Here is a 13,022-nt window from a genome sequence, read left to right on the forward strand (position 1 = left end):
AAATGAAATTCCATTATAACTTAATTACATCCAATCCAATAATAATGATTAATATAATGTAATCATTATATTACATTTCCTAACAAGAAAATAGACCCCCACAGACAAAATTCAATAAAATAAATAAATGGGGAAAATATACTTTACCCCTTCTGAACTATCCACCAATTTGCACTTTTAACCCCAATGTTTAAAAAGTGACACTTTATCCTCCCGAACTTCCAAATTATTGCAATTCGACCATTTTAACTTTTTTTTTTCCCAAAATGCCCCTATCCCAAGTTAAAAAAACAAAAATTTAAAAATTAAAGGGTGACCGGTCTGGGGTGGCCGAAGCCACCTCCAGGCCCAATTGGGGTGGCCGGCCACCCCTTAATTTTTAATTTTGTTTTTTTTAAAAAAATAATTTAATTTTAATTTAATTTTTTTTTAATTTTTTTTTTAACTTGGGATGGGGGCATTTTGGGGAAAAAAAAAATCAAAATGATCAAATTGCAACAATTTGGATGTTTGGGGGGTAAAGTATCACTTTTTAAACATTAGAGTTAAAAATACAAATGGGTGGATAGTCCAAAGGATAAAATGTATTTTCTCCTAAATAAATAATTAGCCACAATTGCAACAAGACTTTGACTACCACAAATTATTGCTATATTAGAATCGAAAACAACATATCATTGTATTATTTTACAAGACCGACCATGACATCATTGACATACCTCTCTCTCTCTCTCTCTCTCTCTCTCTCTCAACACACACACACACACCAAAAAAAAAAAAAAAAAAAAAAAGATCTACTCTCCAACTAGCAAAGAATTTCTGGACTATCCTTCTGAGCACAATTTCACTTCTGATTTTGCAGATATATCCAATTACAGAAGATTGTTTCATTCACACCAATTGTTGAGTCAAAAGCGCCTAATGATTTTGTTCTTTTTTTCCATTGCTGTGCACTGAAGAATTTCTACTAGTTGGTGCAGTCAAATCCATGGCAAATAGAGAGCCAGATTATCAGAACCAGAAGTAATAAGATTCCAAGAACCACCAACTTTATTTTCATGTTTTGATACCACATCTTCCGTTTAATTTGTGTTCCCATTACTTTGTATCGTTGAGCCTGAAAATATTGCAACAAAGAAAGTTGTTCAGCAATCAGCAGTCAGCAGAGCTAAAAGGCCCAAAGTTGATCCAGCTCTTGTCAATTACCTGATCACGTAGGTCTTCAGCCTTGTCAGCAATACTAGTTATGTGTTCCCCTCTTTTAATAGTCTGAAAAGCATATGAATATAGTCAAATAACATAAAATGCAGCTTATGTTACTTGGTTTTTGCTATAATAAAAGTGATCTTCAGGCTTCAACCCATGGAATTTAAGCAAGCAAGGTTGATGATTGTGAGAGAGCATCTAAATACATTGAATTGGTATGAAGCCTTGTGATACCATTTGAGTCATCAATTTCGAATAGAAGTTTCACTAAGCAGACCTTTCAAAGTATCAGAGATAATCATTTAATCAAGAACATAACATGAACACTTTAGATCAGACAGCATGGTATACCACTGAATCAGTCATTTAACTGCAATCAAAAGATCACACCAAATGCAGGGAGAGAAGACAATTTGTTCAAGAATTTTCATCCTTTTTGGCCTTTCAAAAGAATTTTATAATCTTTATTAGCACCTAAAAAGCCAAAAATAGATTCATTCTGAAATTGCACTGTTTTGATGAATATCTTCACCTTGTAAAGTTTCCTCCCAAGTACAGCGAAAGAGAGCACCCATACTAACTTCTAATCCTCATATTCCTCAAATTACATGAAAATAACAACATATCATTGTAAAGCAAAAAAGAAAAGAAACCCCGAACACCAAAAGAGGCGGGGGGAAGAGCTCTAACTGCATCTAGCGCTCATTTTTTGGTAGCAAATAGATATTTGAGCAGCTTAGGAAAAAGAAAAACATATATTTGAGCATTGACAGCTACCCACTCACCCCCCACCCCTTTCCTATTTAAAAGATATATATATATATATATATATATATATATATATATATATATAAATGAAATCCTTTAGTGTCATCACTCATCAGAGCTATGCATGTGAAGAGAATAAATAGATGCATATGGTCAAAGCCGAACATGAACCCCCAAATTTGAGCAAATGAATGGTATTGGGGAAAAGCGACCGTATTTATATTCAACATGAATTATTTACCTGATCAACATTGTCTAACATGATGCTTTTAACTTCTGAAACTTGAGCCTTCAGTTTTGCCAACTTGTCAATCTCTTCAGCAGCATGGTCAACAATATACTTCATGTGCTCTTTCATGATTGGTCTGCAAATTTAAAGTTGCTTTATTTTGAGCTTTTTAGTAAGAATTATCTACACAATTGCATAATAGAGATTCAACATTTCATAGATGAAAATACCCAAACTCCTTGTTAAGGCTTTTGGCCATAGCTGTATCTGCTTTACCACCCCCATATCTTTTCTTAAAGTCTGCCTTCACCCGTTCCAAGAATGCAACAGATATCTGCTTGCCAAGAGATTCTTTGGCAACAACGCAATAAGCTGTACAAAATACAAATAACTGCAGTAAGATGGTCAGAGCCACAAATTTAATGGATCAATGGTTAGATTCTCTCAACTATTATAACTAAGTGACTAAAAAACACTGTTTAATTTCAATACACTCGACTATTATAACTAAGTGACTAAAAAAACTCTGTTTAATTTCAATACACTCGACTATTATAACTAAGTGACTAAAAAAATCTGTTTAATTTCAATACAATTTGTGCAATTATGCAGCTCAAAAGAAAAGAAACTATCCATTATTGATCATATGACCTTCTATCATATCAAAACTACTTGTAATCAAAACATGTAATATACCTCCACTATTTTGGCCACTTCAGAGACATTCAAAAGCCTCTAGAACAAAAGACCCATAGCAATAAATTACTAAAAGAAAACACATAGAACAGTCATATAGATCCAGTATTGGCTCATCAAATAGGAGCTACCTTGTATGCCACATGGCCAAGGATATATACGACGAAAATAGGTCAACAATCTAGGTGACACCCAAACCAGTGCATTTTCATATTGTAGAATTATAGTCTTCAATAGAACTTCTACTTTAATACCAATCCAACCACTGCCACCCCACCCCACCCTCCCTCATGTCATACATGTGCTTCTCTATTCCTAAGCTGATATAAAAATCATAAAACCACTGTATTTCAGCTTCAACACCAGAACAGGAAACAGTCCATTCACAAGTTCAAAATGAACCCACCAAAATGCCCTTAGGTCTCATGCGTCCTTGATGGTAAATCTTATCTAAAACGTAAAAAAAAATTAAAAAAATCATGATGTACCGATATTTCCCACCAGCCAAACAAAGCATAAGAAGTAATCTTTTGGTCAAGGAATCAGAAATTACAAGCTCAAATTTTGGCCCAAAAAAATAAGGTACAATTATTTGCTGTGTGTGTATGCCGGGCTTAACCCACATCATGATTATCCTCCTGCTAATTATAATTATTTCTTCTGATTGCCTCCATATCATATAGCCACAATAGCAGCCTCCATGCCCAACAACAGATATCCATCCATTAATCAAACAAACCAAGGTCAGCCCTAGAGATCAATACTAACCAATCTCAGACCTTCTAGGCAATTTTATATCACAATTATTGACCACAGGTCCACAAGCAGCTGAATCCATCTGAATTTCCATAAAGTATGCAGTAAATAATGAGCCGATAACTCGACATAAAGCATTAAACTCGGGTACGAAAAGAAAAAACTTAATTAAACCAATTCATTGAAGGGATAGGTATGAACTACTACTCACTCAATTCTGCAAGACACATCTACTTAGCTTAACATCAAGAAACCCTTTCATTTCTTGGCAACCAAAACGACATGGAACACCAAATGCAACAATTCGATTTTCTAAAATATTCCGCAGTTTTCCCAGCACCCAAACGGCTGCTCAACGAAACCTCTTAAGAAAACAAGAAAATAAACAAAACCCAGAAAACAAAACTCTATGTGTGAGTGTTTCAGACCAGATCCACCCACTTCCTCTAGCAATTCAACCTCCAACTCAAAAAAATCAGTGAAACGAAAATATAATTAAAAAAAAAAAAAAGGGGGGAAAGTTTACCATAACCATCCTCGACGAGAAAATTGAAGGTATGGCCGTCGCAGGTGTAGATGAACTTCTTGTTGGAGGAAGGGAGTCTCTGAAGGCACTGAGCCGCAATCGCCGGGAAGTTGCCAGTGAACTCCGTGTACTCTGCCAAGACCACGGTACCTCGGGCCACGAAGCTGTATATGAACGATTCCTGACTCATTGCCTTTGAACTCAGTAACGGAGAAGATAGAGCTTCACGCGATCAAACAACACAGAGAGAGAGAGAGAGAGAGAGAGCTTGTTCTGGTTCTACGTTAGCAATCTCTAGGATCCTTTTTGTCTGTTACTTTTCTGCAATGAAATAATTGTTGTCGACTGTGGGTTTTATCATTCAACGGGGTCCGTCTGTGTGACCTTATATTAAAAAACAAATTAAAATATAAAAATACTTAGCAAGAAAAGACTGTTTCTTAGAACTCGGATCTTTTCTTTTGGTCTGTTTCTTCGCTTCGAAGAAATTAATGTTGCGGGATTTATCATCTAACGCGTCTATGTGAACGTTTTTCAATATCTGGCAAAAATTGTCTAAATAATATTCAAATATTAAGACTTTGTTATGAAAAGTTATATCAAATCCCAAAAAATATGAAAAATGTGATTTTAAATCGAAAAATTTTTGTTCTTAAATAGAGGAACGTCACACTTACAAATAAATTTTACAGAAAAACTTTTACAAACTGACGTTGCACAACATAATTATATATTAAATAAATTCAAATTTTGAAAACCTAATCATGTTGTGCTACATCAGTTTATAAAAATTTTTCTGTAAAATTTGTTTGTAAGCGCAACACTCTTTTTTTAAATGACAGATAAGAGAGGGTGTTTTTTAAACTGCGATTTTATTAAATATCAACGTGTTTATTTTACTTATTTTTAAGTGAAATAAATGTGATATATTCTATAGTTAAATGTTATTTTAAATGGCATTAGAATATATTTATACTTGACAACCACAGTTAGATTTATAAAATTAAAGTTTTAAATCATACAAAAAAACTTGTTTGGACTTTGGACCATATGACTTGAAATCGTCGTCGTTTCTGTCTTCTCGAATTTCATAGAGTCAATTTTTCAAATAATAAAACGGGTGACTTTTAACTTTTAAGATGTATGGCGACTAATCGATGCAACAACTAATTTGTTAACACTTTTTGGTCAAAACTCAAAATCATTCCAATTGCCGTAACTTGTTTGGTAGAATTAAGGAAAATAAGATTAAGAAAGAGATTATAAAATAAATAAATAAACTAAATTCATGAATTTAATGGGAATTAAATTTTCAAAAATGTCCGATGATCCTGACATCCTATTTTTATTTTATTTTATTTTTTTTTTTTAAGTGTTGATAGATTTATATAGGTATGTTTGTTTAGTTGAAGTAGGTAACCTAAACAGTACATATTTATTGATCAATAGATGTTAGTTGATCAATCAAAATCAAATTATCAGATTTATTTTCTGTTATCAAATTAAAGACATTTACAAATAATTTTTTTTTGTAAAAAAAAAAAACCCCATAAAACACATTATCTATTTTTCCTGATGATTGGTTCAAAATAAATTTTGATATAATTAATAGAGATATTTTTTCTTTTCAAGTAACGGTTTGTCTAGATTCCAATGGTATGCTTCGGGTGTTTTCTCGAGTCAGTCGGGTCTATTTGCCTAATTATGGGAAACCCTTGTAGCTAAATTGATAATATCTTTAGCAGCTTCACTCCATCTTGGTAAGTGATTCACAAGTTTTTATTCTAACTCTTCAGGAACCCAACATTTTTCACAATTGGTGGATTTCTTCTATTATCTTTGATATTATTGACTCTATCTCAGCATCTTTCTTTTGGGAAGTTAGAAAGGTCTTCAGAAGTGCAAACTTCTGCGCCCATGATGCGGCACGTTGGGCAGCGGTCAAAAAATTCTCTGGCTGCATTCCCTATTACCTCTCTCTTGCTCTCTCGGTTCCTATTACCAGTGTAAAGGATCTTCCAGTCTCTTTACCGCTTTCCTAGTTTGTTTATTGTTTGTTTTTTCGGTTTCTTTGTTTGTTGTTCTTTTTTGCTGTACCTACACAATATATATATAATAATAATAATAATTATTATTATTATTATCTAGAAAGTGGGGCTCATGAAAAAGTTTCTCATTGATAGCATTTGTTATTCATTCATTACCAACTTAAATTTAAATATATCTTTGAGCCTAAAAATTAGACTTTGTCCCTTTCATAATTAAGCCTGCCCCTCATTAATTTATTCCCTTTCCTACTAAGGTGTGTGTGTGATGGGTACGTATGAATGATCTTAAACTACTTCTTGAAAACGTCTACACGGTTTGATTGGGGGCAATGATTCTCTTTCATTTTATTTATTTAAAATTGGTAATATTTATTTTATATTTAACATTTAAAATTGGTGTATCTAACTATGTATATAAAATCAATATTAACACTTTTTTTAGGTAAAATAATGTACAAATTTCAAAGTCTAACCATAATTAAAAAACATGTTATTAATCTTTCCCGTCCAACTTTTACAAATTTACAGATAGATTTGTAAGACCCAGACCCACTTTGAAAAAATTGTACAAACAAAACATTAACCTGGTAATTGACTGTTGCTACAAGGAAATATAGCTTCAAGGTATTGAAAATATTATACTTACTAAATAATTAATTATATTACATTTTGAAAGATTGTTAATGAAAAACAATAATAAAAACTAAATACATAATGGGAGGGTCAAAGGCAGCTGGAAGCGCGGAGTCATGTCTTGTTCCTCTCCCTCCTCATACGACAAAAACACAAGAGTCTCCTTCAAGCCGTCAACTTTCCAATTTTTTTCTTTTGTTTATCGTTGTTGGATTAGGCTAAGCCTAAAAAGTTGAAAACTTATTTCTCTTTGAATTTTAATCTTCTAGAAATTTGACTTTTTCTTTTGAGTAGGTATACGCATCTAATGATTGATCCTCTTGGGCGTGCTATTTTCTTTGGATTTTTTTTTTCTAATTAAAAAAAAAAAAAAAAAAACAAAACAAAGAAAAAGGAACCCTAGAGCAGTTATTTAATTTAAACATGACCATAGTAATATCTACTTGTTGAGAATTGTATAAGATGAAAGGTTTAGACGGTAAAAAATGCAGACTCTTCCTTAAATTTGATTGAGTTATAACTTAACTTAACCTTATCAAGCCATCAGTGGAACTCAATATATAAGTTATAGTACTTGCCCAATCATGCACGGTTATATATAAGTTGAATTGTTGTTTATATAATGTCAAGGTGTTGATTAAATGATTAAATTTACATCTTACTATTAGCTTAAGCTTTTAGGATAAATGATGATTTAATATAATATCAAAGGCAAAGGTTTTGAGTTTGAACCTTGACTCCGTTAATTCATTTCATTTAAATTAAATATTTCACATGTTAGGTATCACCTATTAAGATGGAGTTTAAGTTCACACATGAGGAGAAGATAAAGTGTTGATGCCTATCAGCTTAAGCTTTAAACGTATACATACATCTTAAGATACTATTTAAATTTATTTTCAGTTAAATCTTCTATTTGTTTGGGTTTACTTGTTGATAAAGAATTTAAGCACATGATTTAACAATATCAATTTATTTTCCCCTACAAATTGTATTTTCTTTGTCATTTTTGGCAGACATTGGAAAGGATTAGTCAAATCTTTCGTTGAAATAACATTAAACACAAAATCAAAGAGAACTCCAAAAATCCCAAACTGAAACCCTAGAACCCTAAAATTGAAACTTTGGAATTTAAATCGGTTAAAAACGCATACCTTCAATTAATAGGGGGAGACATGGCCGAAAATTGTTTTGAGGGTGTTTCAGTTGAGAGAAAATGAGAGAAAGTGAGATTTTTAGATTGTTCAATCATTTTAAGTTCGCAAACTTGGGTTTCTGTGCAAACGCTTGGCATCGAGGGTGAACACTAGGCCACACAAGTGTGAACGTTCGGGCAGAAACAAAACTTCCCACTTTTCTTTTTAAAACAGCAGATTTAAATACAATGTTTTTGTGATATGGCATCCCCTTGGAATGAAAAGTATTAAAATAATGCTCATTGGGTTTGGAGATGAAATTTAAATAGAGGCAAGAATCGATTTGCAAAAATTTAAGGAATAAGTTAAATAAAATTTCTTTCTCATCTGAAATTCATTTTAAGATACATGAGTGCGTAATACAAAATGCACTTCTTAGGGCAATGCATAACCTAGCTACCCTATAGCTATCTATCTCGAGACTGCTTGACCTCTAGTATCTAACACTCCCTAGAAGATTCCTTTGACGGATCTTCTTTGTCTTTGACCATCGCCTCATAGTCCTTATTAATGCTAGAGAGGAACGCAGTTTGTTGTCATTCAGACCCGGCTTGTAGGGCTCTTATATTCAACAACTGATTTTCTTCTTGTTCCAACTTGTTGGCATACTCGTCGGCAATCTGATTCAGACGCTCGTGCATTTCCAGTTTCCTTCCCATGCTAAGTTATGGTTTGTACTTCCCTGGAATTGGTGGAAAATCACGTACTGCTGACATGCAACAACGCTCCCACTTCACTACTACCTTCCTACTCTCAAGGCCTACTCCCATGTCTTCTCCTTGGGCCTGATAAATGGGCAGAATCTTAGTGGCATAATCATTGTCTTCGGAGAGGGTTTCATTGTTCTTGGAACCTAGAGTGCTACGGAGCGAGGTTTGTAACCCGATGCGTAAGGCCCGTACTCCTCCGCCCAGTTGCGCACGATTTCCGGATGTCGGCATCCATTACACATCTGAGCGTAGAGTAGGATCAAGTGCTTAAGACAGAGCAGGTGATCAAGTGCTTGTAACACAGAGCATGTGATCCTGTTCAATCCTAATATGAAGCAATAAAAGGCTGTTACTTTTAGCCTACACCTCAATCAAGCAATAAAACCTAGATCTATCATATGCTCTGTTCTTTCAAAAATTCAGCCCTAGTATATTGCAGCCTAATCTCAAATTGTTCACTATAGCCGGCAAGACCGTTTGCTCTGATACCATCATGTAATACCCCCAAAAATAACCTTGGTTATTCTGGCAAGGTTTCTGTCAATCACCTTATATTAGTTAACCGGTAACTAACTGAGGGACAGCCCTTCTAACCTAATCAGAGTATAAGAGAGCATAATGTGAACATAAAAAATCTGAGATAATTAATGATCATGAAATATACATACCTTATCCTAGATCCAGAACACATAGCCTTCTAATAACAGGTATGACCTTGAGCTAAATTTGAACTATAATAATGAATGTACTACCATGTGCATTCTTTCTCAAAGTTGGGCATAGTTAATACCCTCCGGATGGGGTACCTACAATGGCTATAACCGCATAAGTCTAAAGACTTAGTAAGTAAACCCTACAGTTATGTATGCCGTGAGCCAGTTTAATGAACAGGTATGAAACATGCATTTTCAAGTAAAAAAAAAGGATGGGGTGTTGCCTTTGTTATTACACTGAAAAAGTATAGTTTTAGTTAGAGATAAGGGGGTGTAATTCCAGCGGCAATCGTCTAGATATTTTGATGCAGTAAAGTAATGCTTTATTAGGTCATAACTGTCATATATAGTCCACCTGAGATATTACCCATTCTCAATAGAGTTGACGCTGTCTCGAGAGATTTGTAATACAATATCGGTGCCTCGGTTACTGCACCCTACTGTCCATAACACTAGCTGCCCGACCGAGTCTGACCTCGGGTTGCCCACGCTACTAGTGATGTGCATCATATAGTGACCAACCAATTAAATATGGATGTGATGGTCACGAAATAACCATTGGATCCAAGGTTCATATAACACAATACCATTTTGACCATATATCAAGTCTATATAGTAAGTCAAAGGCCATTTTGACCATGTATTTTGTATTACTTTTGAGCTGTAAATGGGCCAATTGTATTAATAATTTAATCGGGTTTGTTTGTTGATTAGTTGCACACGTGTGTCAATGTAGAGATAGTCGTTATTTTCTTTTTTGGGTATTTGTATAATTAATTCCTGAGTCGACGCGTGAAAACAGAAAATTCCTAAAGTCCTTTGAAATGGCTCATTAGGTACTTTCATCAAATTTCTTTCAAACTGAGTAACGATCGTCCATCCAAGGCAAAACACACCACTTTTAAAAAAGAAACGCATCGTTTTGAAAAAAGAAATATGCCATTTTGCAACCTTCCAAGTCATCCACACACGATTTATTGGAATCTTACGTGTCAAGTATGACAGGTAGGATTAAAACGGTGCATTTTGGTGTTTTACAGATGAGCCCTTGGATCTTTTTGGAAAAATATACTAGAGAGAGAGAGAGAGAGAGCCTCTGATGACATATTTAGTCAGAGAAGATGAAGTTGACAACGGGAGGTGTATAAAGGTTCGTAAATTTTCCTCTTGTTTTCTAGTTAATGGTTTTTGTAACATCCCCAGTCCGTTAAGACTGAGTTTGCCACTTTTCTTCTTTTTCAACAAAAATTCTTGCAAAAATCTATAAGGTCTATCAGAGTACTTGATTTTAAAAGATACAATAAATGCGTAAAACATTTTTTTTCAAGAGATTTTATTACAAGCGGAATTAGAAAACATTAAACTTTAGTTGCGGAATATCATATCATTACAATAACTTATATGAAAAGACTTTGAAAATTAATAATTATTCCCACCCCATTCCGGCCTCCTATTCCAGCATCCTTTCTACCTGAAAACAAGAAATAAAACTGAATGAGCCCAAAGGGGGCCCAGCAAGTAAAATCCACAACCATAAATAGTTTTACTCCTTGTTCTCAGTTTTGAAAATCGTTTTCGCAAATAAATATAATTCTAGCCATAATAATATCTGTATGTACGGTTGCATCTCCCGTAACATATACATACTATTACATCTAGTAATAGATCATCGTTGTAAATCATCTTTATAAATCATCATCATAATGCATCATTATAAATAATCTTTGTAAATCATCATAGCATATCATCGTTGAAAATATAGTATCATTTTCTCATAATAGGGCCCATGTACACTATTACCCCTGTGCACGAGGGTTGCGGGTCCTTGTGACCATGGCACTGAACTGTGGCCTCAGCCATGCCCGACCGTCAATTAACTCTTTTTCTTGGTGCACTCAACGGTCTGTTGATGGAATACCACCTTCTGGCATAGCCTCCTTCAGTGGTTTCGCCTCCATCCGAGTATCGGTACCGAACTCTTATCTTTACTTATCTTGGGGCCAAAAATACTCTCCTCCATACATGTGCCCTCATTTCATAAACATTTATCTCATCTCTTGTACTTTTCTTTGTACTTCTTTTGATGCATCTTAGGGCAACATGTAGGAGGGTTTATCATCATTTTTCTTTCTTATAATCATCATCATTTCTCAACTTTCTTTTCTCAAAATGGAAAACTTTTCCAAATATAAACTTGTTGTGCTTAGAAAGCATTTAAACAAATAGAAACTTTCTAGATAATTCTTTTAGAAATCCTTCATGCATGCAACATAACTTCATAATACGTAAATAAAATAATCATTTACAATTTAATACAAGAATATATAAATAGCATGACATGAAGTAATTTTAGAAGGGGTAGTGAATTTACTTACCTCTAGACTGAAGCTAAAAGTGGTATGAAGGAATCTAGTTGCTCCAATATGACTAACACCACTAGTATATCTTTTGAAACTAATTTCTAAAGTCCGCTATCTCTTGTGTTCTTTCTTTCTTGTAGCGCTTGGTCTCGCCCTTTCTCTCTCTGTTCTGAGTAAACACTCTTAGAAAGAAGAAAGACCGAGTAAAAAGCGGAAGAAGGAAGAATATATGCAAGAGATGGGAGAGGAGATGAGTGGTGAAAATTGTGAAGGAGAAGAGCTCTATTTATAGGAGAAAATCAAATACTATTCTACCTTCAATTTACAATTATACCCTCATTTTACTATTTCACCAACCCTATACTATTTCACCAACCCTATACTATTCTACCTTCAATTTACAATTATACCCTCATTCTATCTTCAATTTACAATTATACCCTCATTTTACTATTTCACCAACCCTATACTATTCTACCTTCAATTTACAATTATACCCTCATTCTATCTTCAATTTACAATTATACCCTCATTTTACTATTTCACCAACCATATACTATTTCACCAACCCTATACTATTCTACCTATCCTATACTATTCTACCTTCTTATTCTACCATCCTTATACCTACCATTTACTATCCTATTATTTCACCAATTACCATTCTCTAATTACAACTCTCATAAATTTCCCAAGAATTAAAATCCTTAGCTACAATGGATATTAAAATAACATCATTATCAAAATAATCTATTTAAATAGCTTTGAAAATTCTGGGACACTACAATCTTCCCTCCTTATTAGAATTTCGTCCTCGAAATTAAAACCTATAATATTATCGTCCAATCTTCAAGTTGAGGGATTCAGATAATATTCCTTTCAATCCTTCATCAAAGCTTACTCTCTTTTATCATATTGAAATTCCATCTCCTTCTTCTATGAGTAAATCTTATTCACAGTCTAAAGTCTCAATTTCTGCAATCATTCATCAATTCACACTAAAATCTTACCTCAAAATCTTTTCCATTGTTTCTTTCCAACCTTAATAACAACAATCGAGTTATTCATCAACAGTCTACAATCAAGGTTTAAACATCAAATTAATAAATCATGTGATCAATAGTTCATACCTCCAAACATCATAGTCCTCATTTCAAGCCTGCAATAATTCTCTCGATCTA

General features: G+C 33.8%; 1 protein-coding gene across 1 annotated transcript; it reads right to left on the reverse strand.

Moving 5' to 3' along the window:
* Positions 1 to 634: 634 nt before the first annotated feature.
* Positions 635 to 4,555, reverse strand: VAMP724 (vesicle-associated membrane protein 724). The gene is made up of 5 exons (XM_059578918.2): positions 4,182 to 4,555; positions 2,434 to 2,575; positions 2,216 to 2,339; positions 1,207 to 1,269; positions 635 to 1,117 (listed from the first exon to the last, which is right to left on the reverse strand). Exons 1-5 carry the CDS (start codon positions 4,369 to 4,371, stop codon positions 968 to 970), a joined length of 669 nt encoding a protein of 222 aa, XP_059434901.1. The 5' UTR covers positions 4,372 to 4,555; the 3' UTR covers positions 635 to 967.
* Positions 4,556 to 13,022: the final 8,467 nt, after the last annotated feature.

Source organism: Corylus avellana, chromosome 2, assembly GCF_965113065.1.
Source record: "Corylus avellana chromosome 2, dhCorAvel1.hap1.2, whole genome shotgun sequence".
Taxonomy (NCBI): domain Eukaryota; kingdom Viridiplantae; phylum Streptophyta; class Magnoliopsida; order Fagales; family Betulaceae; genus Corylus; species Corylus avellana.

Bases quoted from the DNA above. Each gene is read 5' to 3' on its own strand.
- VAMP724 (XM_059578918.2), bottom strand. From the start codon at position 4,371: ATGAGTCAGGAATCGTTCATATACAGCTTCGTGGCCCGAGGTACCGTG. The intron at 2,340-2,433 runs GTATTTTCATCT...TTAAATTTGCAG, and splicing joins AGCCTTAACAAGGAGTTTGG to ACCAATCATGAAAGAGCACA. The intron at 1,270-2,215 runs GTAAATAATTCA...TATGCTTTTCAG, and splicing joins TGTTAGACAATGTTGATCAG to ACTATTAAAAGAGGGGAACA.